This window comes from Mytilus californianus, unplaced genomic scaffold (genome assembly GCF_021869535.1).
Source record: "Mytilus californianus isolate M0D057914Y unplaced genomic scaffold, xbMytCali1.0.p SCAF_2, whole genome shotgun sequence".
NCBI classification, from domain to species: domain Eukaryota; kingdom Metazoa; phylum Mollusca; class Bivalvia; order Mytilida; family Mytilidae; genus Mytilus; species Mytilus californianus.
The window spans coordinates 94,880,012-94,896,105 of NW_026262668.1; the positions used below are offsets into that span (position 1 = coordinate 94,880,012).

General features: G+C 31.8%; 1 protein-coding gene and 1 long non-coding RNA gene across 3 annotated transcripts in view; one reads left to right on the plus strand and one right to left on the minus strand.

Moving 5' to 3' along the window:
* The window catches only part of LOC127730439 (heat shock protein 60A-like), a 100,177-nt gene that overhangs the window by 57,940 nt on the left and 26,143 nt on the right, over positions 1–16,094 (plus strand). For both annotated transcript variants that reach the window (XM_052238860.1, XM_052238859.1), the window contains exon 4: positions 7,072–7,154. In XM_052238860.1, the coding sequence (XP_052094820.1) occupies positions 7,072–7,154 (83 nt within the window). The remainder of the gene's footprint in view (positions 1–7,071; positions 7,155–16,094) is intronic.
* Positions 1–16,094, minus strand: part of LOC127730462 (uncharacterized) — an 85,867-nt gene that overhangs the window by 49,422 nt on the left and 20,351 nt on the right. The gene's annotated exons all lie outside the window — the stretch shown is intronic.

Here is a 16,094-nt window from a genome sequence, read left to right on the forward strand (position 1 = left end):
ACGTCATGAAAACACATATTGTATGACGTCAGAGGAGTGAAATAACCACATTTATTTCACATGTGAAATTATTGGTTTTTACTTCACTGGGAAATTAATGTAATTCATTACAACTAATGTAATAAAAAAATTTAATTAACTGTCAGAAAACTAGAAATGAAGCTTAGAATTTAGTGGAAATTAGATAAGCTATAAAAAAGTTTTAGTTTTACAATTTGTAGTAACTGAAAATACATAAAAAAACACACTTTTTATGTCCTTTAATTTTTCTTTCAGATATTAATCTGAAGAAAGGCCATGTGCCCACCATGTTTGTGGAGTTTTGTATGGAGGCCAAGAATTTGAGGATGAGGAGAGAAGATGATTTTTTTATTTCAATTAATGTAAATGTAAATGGCAAACCAATTGTTCTGGATGAAAATGTTCAAAATTTACTTTCAAAATACAAAAGAAAAATTAACACTGATTTAAAAAAAATTTCAAAAAAGATTAAAGTTATAGACACCCTAGATTGTTCACAGCTATCCTCTTCTTCCCTACAGTCCACTCAACAGTTACTTACTTCAGAATCTACACAACAGTTACTTACTTCAGAATCTACACAACAGTCTACACAACAGTTACTTACTTCAGAATCTACACAACAGTCTACACAACAGTTACTTACTTCAGAATCTACACAACAGTCTACACAACAGTTAACACAATCACAAATACTTTTTAATGAACAATAATAATTACACTTTAATTCATATTCAAATTACACTAGTTCAAAGGGGCACTAGCATGAGTTGGCTTTCTATCTATATCTATATTTATGTTTAAATCGCTTATATGGCCTTCGGAGGTCAACTGGATAGTTAATTAGATGGCAAAAGACTACAATACACAAAAATATTATAGAGCCCATGCCCTGTAAATTTTTTTATTTTAGACATTTTATAATTTGGATAAATGTTTTACATGGTTATAAATCTGATATGAGAATTTGAGTAAAATTGGTGAGCATGAATTTGACAGCTAGTGCACCTTTAATGGAATCAGAACAAAAATTCAAAACCTACATTGTATATATAGTAACCTATTTTTTTTCAAAATCTACATCTTTATAACAGCATTTATATGTATACCTATTTTTCTATTTAATAGGATATTTTTTTTATAAAATGCAAGGTTTTATAGTGTGTAGAATGATAATTGAAAACATAAGATTTTTATGTAATATAATATATGTAGAGTAATTCTTTCACCCATTTGTATTTTCCATGGCAAATGGGATATGTGAAACAAAAGCAGGGACCACTCTCTGTCAGTTATGTATTTAAGGTGTTTTGAATTATAAGTACCCTGGTAAGCAGATAGTGTGTGAAAAATACCAGCCTTAAGCATCTCAGGAAATTGTACTTAATTTTAACTGATTTTTATACGACCGCAAAAATTAAAAATTTTTTGGTCGTATATTGGTATGACGTTGGCGTCGTCGTCGTCGTCGTTGTCGTCGTCGTCGTCGTCGTCTGGCGTCGTCCGGCGTCGTCCGAAGACACATTGGTTTTCGCACTCTAACTTTAGTTTAAGTGAATGGATCTCAATGAAATTTTACCATAAGGTTCAATACCACGAAAGGAAGGTTGGGATTGATTTTGGGGGTTATGGTACCAACAGTTAAGGAATTAGGGGCCAAAAAGGGGCCAAAAATAAGCATTTTTAACTTTCAGACAATAACTTGTGTGTAAGTGTATGGATCTCTCTGACATTGTACCACAAGGTTCCATATCACAAAGGGAAGGCTGTAATTGATTTTGGGGGTAATTGCCTCAAAATTTTAGGAATTAGGGGCCAAAAAAGGGGCAAAAAACAAGCATTTTTCTAGTTTCATGACAATAACTTGTGTGTAAGTGTTTGGATATTTCTGAAATTGTACTACAAGGTTTCATATCACAAAGGGAAAGCTGGAATTGAGTTCGGGGGTAATTGCCTGAAACGTTTAGGAATTGGGGGCCAAAAAGGGGCCAAAAATAAGCATTTTTCTAGTTTCAAGACAATAACTTGTGTTCAAGTGTATGGATCTCTCTGAAATTGTACTGCAAGGTACCATACCACAAAGGGAAGGCTGGGATTGAGTTTGGGGGTGATGAATCATAAGGGGGTTCAAAAATTTTGGGGGGGGGATTTTTTTTTTTTCTTTCTTTTTTTCCTTTTTTTTTTCTTTTAAAATTTTCCATTTTAAGTTGGTTATTTCTGATTTATATTTAAAAGCAAATAATAATGATATGGTAGGAGATACACACCAAAAAGGATGTGTAAATTTTTATATAATAAGTATTGTGCAATAGCAAGAAATTTTCAATTGCACAGTATTGCACAATAGCAAGAAATCTTCAATTGCACAGTATTGCGCAATAGCAAGAAATCTTCAATTGCACAGTATTGCGCAATAGCAAGAAATATCCAATAGCACAATATTGCGCAATAGCAAGAAATTGTCAATTGTACAGTATTGCGCAATAGCAAGAAATATTCAATTGCACAGTATTGTGCAAAAGAAGATACTTCTTATAAATTGCTTATTTCTTGATCAATTTCAATGGGGTTTTATTCTTGAATTCTTGGGGTTCTTTAATATGCTGAATATAACTGTGTATTAAGTTTTTGGATTTTGGGCCCCGTTTTTAAATTGGTCCACATTGAGGTCCAAAGGGTCCAAAATTTAACTTTGTTTGATTTCATCAAAAATTGAATTATTGGGGTTCTTTGATATGCCGAAACCTAACCGTGTATTTAGATTCTTAATTTTTGGTTCCGTTTTCAAATTGGTCTACATTAAGGTCCAAAGGGTCCAAAATTAAACTTAGTTTGATTTTAACAAAAATTGAATTTTTAGTGTTCTTTGATATGCTGAATCTAAACATGTATTTAGATTTTTGATTATGGGCCCAGTTTTCAAGTTGGTCCAAATCGGGGTCCAAAATTAAACTTTGTTTGATTTCAACAAAAATTGAATATATGGGGTTCTTTGATATGCTGAATCTAACCATGTATTTAGATTTTGGATATTGGACCATAATAGGTGAATGTCCAATTAAAAAATTTTAAGTTCTTAGACCACATTCATTCTGTGTCAGAAACCTATGCTGTGTCAAATATTTAATCACAATCCAAATTCAGAGCTGTATCAAGCTTGAATGTTGTGTCCATACTTGCCCCAACTGTTCAGGGTTCGACCTCTGCGGTCGTATCAAGCTGCGCCCTGCGGAGCATTTTATTTGTTTTTAAAATTCTGTTAAATATGCATATATGTACCATCAATTGTTATGTAGTAGTTACATTTATGCTATTAAGGAATCTTAATTATTGGTGTTTGATGAAGTGTTGTTTGGGTGTGTTGTTATGCCCTAAATGAACACACTAACAAATGAAAATTAAAACAAATGCTATTTAACTAGCTTCAGGATGCTAATTAAAAATATAGAAATTGAAGTTGATACTATAAGTCAGAAGAGCATAGATAAGGAACAAAACAAACTTAGGATATTGGTAGGTTATGGAATTCCTTTTCAAGATATTCAATTTTTTTTAAAAATGGCGGGAAAAGACTTGTACTATTACCTTATATTTGCAGTGGTATTATTTTGGTCTCAAATAGAAAGAAAAGAAATCTAGAATCTGCTTTAATTTTGGTAAATGATCTTTTCAGACCTATTGAAGTCTTGTATAAAAGGAAAAATGGGTGGTATGGGGAAAACTATTTTACCCTGTATTATAGGAAAAAAAGCAAGGAGTCCAAACATCTGACAGAAATTCTTAAACCTGATCTAAATACATCCTTAAAGTCAATAAAATCCCAGAGTCTCATGTTTCATGTTTTTTATATTCTGAATCAAAAAAGATACTTGAAATGAAAGTTTGTTTGTTCTTATTGTTAATGAGTATACTGATAGTGTAATATGAAGGTGTAAATAATTGATGTTTGGAAACCTCAGTTCCTTAATTTCCAAATATGATTCATGTTGACAATACTGTCAATCTTAAAATAATTATATTTTTATGACATGTATATGTATGTCATAATAAAATACATGTATTTCATTATCAATTTGCATATTGTTGTTTCTTAGCATGTAAATTGTAATTGATGAATAGTGTTACTATTCACTTTAAACTTATTTAGGTATGATCATTAATTAAAATTAGTTCCTCAAAAAACAATAAAGATATATCTATGGCAAGCTGTTTTTATATTTATTCAATTTTCAAGATATCTTATAAAGTTAAAAATATATCTCTCTTTAACTAAATAAGATTTTTTTATTCAATTTCAAGATATCTTACAAAATTAAAATTATATCTCTTTAACTAAATAAGATATATTTTTAACTGAAGAAGATATCTTTTTAACTAAATTAGAAAGCATATAAATTAAATAAGATATCTTCTTTACTAAATCAGGCATTTGATTAATTAATTAAGATATCTGATAAGCCAATAATATAGCATATCTTATAAAGTTAATAACATATAGAATAAAGTAATAAAAGATATCATATATACGTTACAACATATCTCATAAAGTATGTTTTAAAAGATATCTCATAAACTATATACGATATCTTATTTATTTAAAAAGATATCTTATAAAGTTTATAAATTTTAGCAGAGTTTATATTCTGATTTTGAAAAACATGGATTTGTTATAAGTTGATATTGGATTTGACAGAGCTGAGTAACAGAGTACTCTCAGAACTGTACTTTGTGACTTTTGAGTATTTGTTAGGTCTTTAATGTGCTTTGTATCAATTGGATGAGTGCAGCTCTTTTCAGCTTATTCTTACTGTTTACTTCTTACGTTTAACTGTTACACAACTGTCCCAGGTTAAGAAGAGAGAAGGTTTAGATCCAGAAACTATGTTGATTACCTAGCTATATTTTACTTCTTAGTCATTTGTTCACTGGTGGAGATGTTGTCTCATTGGCAATCATACCCCATCTTATGTTTGTATGAAACCCAGTATTTTGGAAGATTTACGTGTCACATAAAAAAAGTAGCTTCATGAATTAATTCATGCTTTAAATGGTGTCCAGTTTTTCAAAATAGTATTATATAAATTAAAGGACAATTATCTTTCATTCACACATTGTAAATATGCCCCCTTATCTGGACCTCCAGGTCCCCTGTACTGAGGTTGCCTGGTTAATGACTAATATGTCAGATCATACAACACCACTCACCTTGAAGCTATGTTACAAGCAGATAAGCATGCTACAGAGGATGATTAATAGTCAAAAGGTGCATAGAGGATTACAAGTGTGATGCATTATACAGTATATGTGAGCAAGGCATGCAAAGCAAAATAAGGCAGATATAGAAACATAGAAAACATGCATTTAGTTGAAAAATTAGCACTACAAAGTATTTAGTAGCAGAGATAAAGGTTAAAATTAGTATTCAATTTACAAACACATTATAACTACAGCAATGATGTATTTAAAATTGTGCATCCAACAAAGTTCATCATTTGTAAAAAATACAGAACAAGTAAGGTATGCATAGATTGGAGTCATCTAGAAATTAATCTACTGGTTGGATAAAGGTAAGTCACTCATGTGAAAATATAGGTTAGCAGGCAACCATGCATGTCTAAGGTGACTTTTTTGGGGGAAATTTTTGATAAAAAAAAATTAGGGGGGATTTTGCCAAAATTTGTTTTTATTTTTCTTTTGCCAAAAAAAAAAAAAAAATGGGTGACTTTTGCCAAAAATTATTTTTTTCTTCAAATTTTTGAAATTTTTTTTTTTTTTTTTTTTTTTGAATTTTATCAAAATTTTATTTTTTGGGTAATTTTGCATTTAAATTCAATTTTTTTTTTTTTTTTGAATTTTTACCCCAAAAAAATTTTGAAGTCCAACTAAGGGGGTTAGCCATGCACGCATGGCTAAGGGTTAGTTCAACAATAATGTCATATTTTATATAGTCCAACTAAGGGGGTTAGCCATGGACGCATGGCTAAGGGTTAGTTCAATAATAATGATATATTTCATTTAGTCCAACTAAGGGGGTTAGCCATGCATGCATGGCTAAGGGTTAGTTCAACAATAATGTCATATTTTATATAGTCCAACTAAGGGGGTTAGCCATGCACGCATGGCTAAGAGTTAGTTCAATAATAATGATATATTTCATTTAGTCCAACTAAGGGGGTTAGCCATGCACGCATGGCTAAGGGTTAGTTGAACTGTAATAATATATTTCATTAATTCCAACTAAGGGTTGGCCATGCTTGGGGTTAGATCATCATCAATTACAGACTTAATCATATATTTGCATGACAATTTGAAGATAATAATTTTTGGTAATAACTTCATAATAGTCATCACTGTTTGTGAATTTTATTTTATAACTAAGGCTTAGAACAACATACACAAAATCATTTCATATTCCATAATATATAATTATTCCAGATTCAATTAATTCCTTGTTTTAAGTAGATAGATAGAAACTTTGATTAGCAAAAATGATCAGCAAGACAAAAGCTACAAATAAATCAACATGGCTGCCATCTTCAGTCGTCTCCTAATTAGAGTGATTCGCTTATAATGACGATTTTAACATTTTTTTACAAGTGATCAGCTAGACAAGATCCACAAATAAGCCATAATGGCCAAAATTCAGTCGACTCATTATTGGAGTTATTGCCCTTTCATGATAATTTTTAACGTTTTTTTCTTATTTAGTTTGAAAACTATAATAGATAAATAGAAACTTTGAACAGGAAAAATTATCAGCAGGATAAGATCTACAAATATGCCACGTGACTGAAATTTTCAGTTAGCTCTTAATAGAGATATTCCCCTTCAATGATGATTTTTACTAAAAAGTGGCCATTGTTAAATATGCAGGTGTCAGAGCGACACAGGCTCTTTAGAGCTTCTAGTTTATTAGTGTAATTGTATATTCTTCTGCCATGTCATATGAACATTTTTCTATCAGTAGATGGTTTCATTTTAAATGCAAAATATAAGTATATTACATATATGAACATTTTTTTTTTTAATGAATGTGAATATTTTTAACAGGAGTTATGATGGCTGTAGATGCTGCAGTGGCTCACCTCAAATCAATGTCAAAACAAGTAACCACCCCTGAAGAAATATCACAGGTAACTCATCTTTGAGTAATTATAGACTACATGTGGAACAATAATTTTATTTGTCAAACACTCAAATTGAAGGTTCTTCTAAATAAAGTTATAGATTCTATGAGTCGGACAAGCATCCTCAAGTATATCAGACCGGTCATATGTCAATTATAATATATCTGCTTGAGATTTTTTTCCTGCACATTTGATCTCTTGCCAGTGTGATAATATGAACATGTTCCTTATTGCTGATTAGAACTGTTACAGTTTACAATGCTCTACTCCACCCAAGCTGTTTAATTTGTAGATATCTTGGACTAACACAGAGCTAGATGAATTGCATCTTTCCTTTTCCGTGGAAATCTTACGATTATCATGGCAGATAAGATGTAACAAGTATATGCATGTAAATTGAAATTGTACTTATTGTTCCTACCTCTAAAACTATTCAAACCCAACTTTTTGTTACTTTGATCAATCAACCAACATGGCCACCAGGAGTAAATGCAGACAATTGTTTTATATCTTGAAAATAGAACTAAATAAGAACTATCTAACAGAGAATATTCTTTCAAGTAAAAAAGGCAAAGGGGCACACTTATAAGGTATTGTAAAAATATGCTATTTTTATCCTGATTTTTGTAAATATATATATGTATGAGAAATATGATACTATCACTACATTAGTGGCCATGTCAAATTAAGTGCACCTGAAAACTTTATATTTGAAAAATGGTTTTTTTTTACCTGGAAGGAAAATTTGTTGGCAAAATTGTGGAAAAAAACCTATCAATATGACATTCTTTTGCCAAATGAGCTGATCAGGTTCCTAGGAGCCTTAAGTTTCAGAATGATATTTTCTTATGTTCTTTGTTTCCATCAGACAGGGCATATGTAAATTTTGATATATATCTGCTTGGGCTTCTTACCTTCACATTCAATCCCTTTCCAATCTGAATATTCCTTATTCCCAATTAGAACTGTTACAGTTTACAATGCTCTACTCCACCCAAGCTGTTTAATGGGTAGATATCTTGGACTAACAAAGAGCTAAATGAATTACATCTTTCCTTTTCCGTGGAAATCTTATGGTTATCATGGCAGATTAGATGTAAACAAGTATATACCGTTAAATTTGTTAAAAAAACCTTGGCTTCTTTTCTCTGTCTTTTTCCCCGCGTGTTATGCTCATGTGCGCTTTATGTATGTATTTTTTTCAGTGTTTCAGGGCAAGCGTGAAAAAAAATATCTTTGATTTTTTTTATGGAGACCGTCAGAAGATTGTCAAGTGCTTGCAGTGACTTGATAAATTGTTCATCTGGCATATTTTGTTATGAATAAATATATTTACTTTATCGTTTGTTATTTATTTTATTGTTGGTCTTAACGAAGTTGATAACCATGTGTTCATTACATAAACAAAGAAAGATAACCGTGTTTTAAAGAGGTACCATACATGAGATTGTGTATTTACCATAAAGATGTAATTATACCCCACGCAACAAGTTGCGATGGGTATAATGTTTTTGACCCGTCTGTCCGTCCGTCAGTCCTGTTTCTTGTCATCGCAACTCCTCTCAAACCACACAACAGAATTTCACGAAACCTTTTTAGATAATAAGGACATACTATGCAGTTGTGCATATCGACAGGAAATTACGATTCAATTTTTTTTCCAGGAGTTACGCCCCTTTGAACTTATTTGCCCAATATACTACTGCAACCTTTTGTCATCGCAACTCCTCTCAAACCACACAATAGAATTTCATAAAACCTTTTGAGATAATAAGGACATACTAAGTAGATGTGCATATCGACAGGAAATTACGATTCAATTTTTTTTCTAGGAGTTACGCTCCTTTGAACTTATTTGCTTCAATATACCTCTGCAACAGTTTGTCATCGCAACTCCTCTGAAACCACACAACAGAATTTTATGAAACTTTTTAGATAATAAGGACATACTATGCAGTTGTGCATATCGACTGGAAATTATGATTCAATTTTTTTTCTAGGAGTTACGCCCCTTTGAACTTATTTGCCTTATATACTACTGCAACCTTTTGTCATCGCAACTCCTCTCAAACCACACAACAGAATTTCATGAAACTTTGTAGATAATAAGGACATACTATGTAGATGTGCATATCAACAGGAAATTATGATTCAATTTTTTTTTCTTATACAATTTATTTTTCTAACAGTTATTTTATTTCCCCAGTGACAATGTGGGAACGTGGGGTATGTGAGCGCGCTCACTAAGGTTCTTTCATTGTTTGTTGTTTTAATGTGTTTTTAAATAAAATCTAATGGAATAATAAAGGAAGTGATTGTGTTTCTTTCCAATATTCCAAGTCTCTTTTAATGACAAAGGTGATAACCATGTGCTGAAATGAACCCTTGGAAGTGTTTCATAAACAAAGAAAGATAAGTGTGTTTGAAAAGAGGTACCATACAGGATATACTATTGAGGAGTAACTGCTTGTTGTTTGATTGTGTTTCATAATAATATAGCTTTATGAAATATTGTAACCACATATTATCAGATGTATGAAATAAAAAAAAGAATATTAATTTTCATAATTTAATATGCTAAGACATTTATATATGGCGGTCTTATTTGAATTCCCCTTTCCGTGGTCCATCTCACTTTCAGTTAAAAATAGACGATGACTTGCAGAAACTGAATGGTTTTGTTCGTAGTTTTCAACCAAGTTTAAATTGAAAAATATTTGGAGCTAATAAACTTTAAACTTTTATTTTATAGACAACAATAAAATTCTTCAAATTTAATTTGATAAATTTTTTTCCCGACATGGGTGACCAGTTAACATGTGGCTACAGGTACTTACGTAATAATCAAGGTAAACAATGGCAGTTTTATGGCTTGAGTGACCTTTAATGAATACATTTTCAAGAATGATTAAAATACTTGATCCCAATTCAAACAATTAACGAGCAATCAACACCGAACTAATTTTAATCAAAACAACAAGGTCACAACTGTTCAATGGACATACACGCTGTCAACACATTGCAATGGTTGACAAAAAACAACAACTAATGAATCTGGCGTCATTAAAACAATAAGAAAAGTATAATAATTTTATTAACATTTTTATGCCCCCGCCATAGCGTAGGGTGCATTAAGTTTTACCCTTGTCCATCTCAAGTTTGCCTCAACCAAATGTTATGAAACTTCTACACAATGTTTATTACCACAAAACACAGATCAAGTTTGAATTTTGGTTGCCTCACTTTAACTGTTCTAGAGTTATGCCCTTTCCGTTCTCTAACTTTAGTTTGCCTCAACCAAATGTTATTAAACTTGTACATAATGCTTATTACCACAAAACACAGATCAAGTTTGAATTTTAGTGGCATCACTTTAACCGTCCTGGAGTTATGCCCCTTAACAAATGGAAAAATTGCTGAATTTTTCGTTTCCATTCTCTAACTTAAGTTAGCCTCAACCAAATGTTATGAAACTTATACACAATGCTTATTACCACAAAGTACAGAACAAGTTTGAATTTTGGTGGTGTCACTTTTACTGTTCTAGAATTATGCCCCTTTACAAAGTTTCTGTTCACTAATTTAAGTTTGTCTCAACCAAATGTTATGAAACTTATACACAATACTTATTACCACAAAACTCAGATCAAGTACAAATTTGGGTAGCGTCACTTTTCCTGCTCTTCAGTTATGTCCCTTTACAACTTTATATGATATGCAAGAGGGGGCATCATCTGTGTCCCATGGACACATTCCACATTTATTTATTTTAATATGAAACAAATAAATATGTACAAAATGCCTTTCAACTTTCTCACCAGTGTGAAAATAGAAACGAAACATGTTAGTGTGAGTTACAAAAACAAGTGAACATTCATTATACTAAGGTCAGTAGAACACATGTACGTTTTCATCGGGGTGCGCTTTATATTCAGGTGCATTTTATTTAAGGAAAGAAACACTCCTTTCCCCAAAAAACGGCCGTGCGTTTTATTTTCCAGAAAATACGGTATGTTGAAATTGAACAAATACATAATAAAAAATATTGAATGTTCCTTGCCTCTGACACTACTGTCAAATTTATTTTCATTTTTCCGTAGCTTACTGATAAATGGACTCAGTTTTTTTTTACAGTTTACAATGCTCTCCTCCACCCAAGCTGTTTAGTGGGTAGATATCTTGGACTAACACAGAGCTAAATAAATTACATCTTTCCTTTTCCGTGGAAATCTTATGGTTATCATGGCAGATTAAATGTAAACAAGTATATATGTTGAAATTGAACTAAATAAAAATATTGAATGTTCCTTGCCTCTGAAACTACTGTCAAATTTGAACCAAACTTGACATGAAGGATCCTAAGTTTCTTCAGATTTTAGTGTGTGATGTAAACATTGATCAATCAATCGACATGGCCGCCATGACTTATATAGAAATAATTACTAGCGCAAATAATTGTTCCATATCTTAAAAATAGTAGTGAATAAGAAAAATCTCAACAGAAAAATGTGTAGAAAGAAAGAAATGAAAGAGAAGGCTTTTTGTCGAGCCTGCTATTTTTTCCACAAAAGCGAGACAAAGCGATCCTAGATTCAATCGTCGGCAGGGTCAACATTAAGGTTCAATCTGTGGTTAACTGATAAATAGACTTGTTTATTTTTTATACGACCGCAAAATTTGGTCGTATATTGGTATGATGTTGGCATCGTCGTCGTCGTCCGAAGACACATTGGTTTTCGCACTCTAACTTTAGTTTTAGTGAATGGATCTCTATGAAATTTTACCATAAGGTTCAATACCCCAAAAGGAAGGTTGGGATTGATTTTGGGAGTTATGGTACCAACAGTTAAGGAATAAGAGGCCAAAAATAAGCATTTTTGTAACTTCCAGACATAACTTGTGTGTTAGTGTATGGATCTCTCTGACATTGTACCACAAGGTTCCATATCACAAAGGGAATGCTGGGATTGATTTTGGGGGTAATTGCCTCAAAATTTTAGGAAGTAGGGGCCAAAATAAGCATTTTTCTAGTTTCCAGACAATAACTTGTGTTCAAGTTTATGGATCTCTCTGAAATTGTACTGCAAGGTACCAAACCACAAAGGGAAGGCTGGGATTGATTTTGGGGGTAATTTCCTCAAAATTTTAGGAATTAGGGGCAAAAAAGGGGCAAAAAACAAGCATTTTTCTAGTTTCCAGACAATAATTTGCGTGTAAGTGTATGGATCTTTATGAAATTGTACTACAAGGTTCCATATCACAAAGGGAAAGCTGGGTTTGAGTTTGGGGGTAATTCCCCTTGATGATTAGGAATTTGGGGCCTAAAAACATGCATTTTTCTAGTTTCTATACAATAACTTGTGTTCAAGTGTATGGATCTCTCTGAAATTGTGCTGCAAGGTACCATACCACAAAGGGAAGGCTGGGATTGAGTTTGAATCATAAGGGGGTTAAAAAAATTTGGGGGAGGGATTTTTTTTTTCTTTAAAATTTTCCATTTTATAATTGGTTATTTCTGATTTATATATAAAAGCAAATAATAATGATATGGTTTGAATAGGTAAATTAAAAAAAATTAAGTTCTTAGACCACATTCATTCTGTGTCAGAAACCTATGCAGCATATATGCTGTGTCAAATATTTAATCAGAATCCAAATTCAGTGCTGTATCAAGCTTGAATGTTGTGTCCATACTTGCCCCAACTGTTCAGGGTTCAACCTCTGTGGTCGTATCAAGCTGCGCCCAGCGGAGCATTTTATTTACAGTTAACATTCAGATTGAGTCTGAGGTTAAATATTTAGTTATCTATAACTTTGTCAAACCTTCATTGAATTTTATGAAATTTTGACAGAAGCTTGTTTATGTCCAAAATAGCAAAATCCAGAGCAAAATTTAAAAAATATTTATTTTCATTTTTCCATATCTTACTGATAAATGGATTTTTTTTATTTTTTTTTTACAGTTAACATTCAGATTTAGTCTGAGGTAAAAGTTTTTTTTTAGACATTAATAATGTCAAACCTACATGGAATTTTATGAAATCTGGACAGAAGCTTGTTTATGACCAAAATACAGTATCAAGAGCAAATTTTTGGAAATATTTATTTTCATTTTCCCGCTATTTACTGGACTTATTTGTTTTTTACAGTTAACAAGTAGATACAATTTTTTTTTTAACAGTTAACAAGTAGATACAGTCTAGGGTTAAAGTTTGTTTCACATCAATTACTTTGTCAAACTTTCACAGAGTGTTATGAAACTTTGGCAGAAGCTTTTTAATGATTAAGACATAATGTCTGAAGCTAACCTTTGAAAATATATATTTTTCATTTTTAGTATTTTTCTGATAAATGAAGTTACAGACAGTCTGGGATTAAATTTTTTTGACATGCTAAATTTGTAAACCTTCATGAATTGTTATGAAACTTGGGACAGAAGCTAATCTTTAAGACCAAGAAATAGCATCTAAAAAAAAAGTTTGATTTTTTTTTTTTTAATTCTGTATTTTACTGATAAATGGACTTGCTTTTTAAGTCAACATTACACTTTTACACTGACAGCAGCAATCACAGGCGAGGCACAGGGTTTCATGGAACACCTTAAGAATGTCTAAATACTAAAATGCATATTTTTCATCTGTTTGTTTTTGTGTGTGAGTGATGTGATACTAACACAGAGAAAAAATTATTTGCCACAATTTCACTCATGAAATATCTGCTTGGACTTCTTACCTTGCCAATCTGAATGTTTTTTTATTACTGATTAGAACTGTTGCAGTCCCAATGCTCTACTCCACCCAAGCTGTTTAGTGTAGATATCTTGGACTAAAACAGAGCTAAATAAATTACATCTTTCCTTTTCCGTGGAAATCTTATGATTATCATGGCAGATTAGATGTAACAGTATTTATATCGAAATTACAACTAACATCTTCAAATTATTGGTATTTATTGGCCTGTACAGAAAAAAGTTGCAAATAATTTTATTTTCAGTCTGAAAATTTGCCTTTTGCATGTGAAATTTGAAATTAGAAAACCCTGTATAAAAAAAATCTGCAAATCAGAAATAAAACGGGGAAAAAGATATAGACTATATCTCTTTATTTAAGAAGTCATATATAGAAAGTCACAAAGGCATGTTAATGTAACAACTAAATGATAATAGGCCTAGGTTACTTTACCCTAGTTTAATGTTTTTTTTATTGAAAAAAAATAAAAATACAAATCGATAATTACTCAAAATTTATGAGGGTTATTCCATTTAGTTGGGCATCACTGGTATGGGAGAATGGGACTTCAAAATCCTCAACCAACAAATTTTCTTTGGGTAATTTTTGTGAACATCAAATGGACATACAACCATGGTGAAAAATAAAACTGCACGCCTACTCTTCTACATTCATTTAAATGCCAAGCAGTAAATCGTGTCAATGCCAAATTACTGACTATTTATAGGTTGATAACAATAGGAATATGCTCCATATAACTGGTTATAATTCATGCAGTTTATAATGCTCTACTCCACCCAAGCTGTTTAATGTGTAGATATCTTGGACTAACACAGAGCTAAATAAATTTATATCTTTCCTTTTCCGTGGAAATCTTATGATTATCATGGCGGATTAGATGTAACAGTAATTTAATATATTGAAATTGCAACTAACATCTTCAAATTATTGGAATTTATAGACCTGTACAGGAAAAAATGAAAATTTGCCTTTTGCATGTGAAATCATATATAAAATGTATAAAAAAAAACACGATGAAATAACACCCAAATGATAATGGGATAAGGTTACTTTACCGGAGGGAAATGTACTTTTAATTGAAATTTAAAAAAAAATTGAATTGATAAAAATTTATGAGTGATATTCCATTTAAATGGGTGTGGTATGGGAGGAAGGGACTTCAAAATCCTCCTTAACCAACAAATTTTTTCTATGGGTATTTTTTGTTAACATCAAATGGACATACAACCTTGTCAAAAAAATAAAACTGCATGTCTTCTTTTCTACATTCATTTTAATGGAAAGCCAAGCATTTAATCATATCAATGCCAATTTACTGACTATTTATTGGTTGATAACAATATGAGTATGCTCCTTATAACTCGTTATGTTTCATGGAGATTATAGTGCTCTACTCCACCCAAGCTGTTTAGTGTAGATATCTTGGACTAAAACAGAGCTAAATAAATTACATCTTTCCTTTTCCATGAAATCCTTATGGTTGCCATGGCAGATAAGATGCAACAATTACATATATATATTAAAATTGAACTAACATCTCACATGATTGGTAAGAGTCCAAATTACAATTAAAAGACCTGTGCAGAATAAAAAAAAAAAAAAAAGTGAACAAAGAGTTCAGGAAAAAGGTTTTACCAATTTAAATACCTGTAATATTATTTTATGCCCACGCCACAGCAGAGTGGGCATTAAGTGTTGCCTTTGGCCGTCTGTACAACCTGTTTCCGTTTTTGTCTCGCCTGCAGTGAGACATAGGTGTTACTATCCGGCGGCGACAGCGGCGTAAACTATTTGTATAAAGCTTTATATTTCAGAAGGTAGAAGACCTGGATGCTTCATACTTTGTATGCAGATACCTTATGTTACGAACTTTCCGTCTGTCAAATGTCCTTGACCTTATTTTCATGGTTCAGCGACTGCTTGAAAAAAAAGTTTAGTTTTTTTGTTATGTAAATTTCTCACTTATTATGAGTAATAGGATAACTATATTTGGTATATGGGTTCCTTGCAACGTCTACATGTCCATCAGACAGGGTTCACCTGACCTCAGCCTCATTTCATGGATCAGTGATCAAGGTTAAAGTTACGTGATTAGGTCCGTTTCTCAGATACTACAAGCAGTAGGTCAGCTATATGTGGTGTATGGAATGATTGTAAGGGATACATGTCAGTCTGGCAGGTTTCATCTGACCTTGAC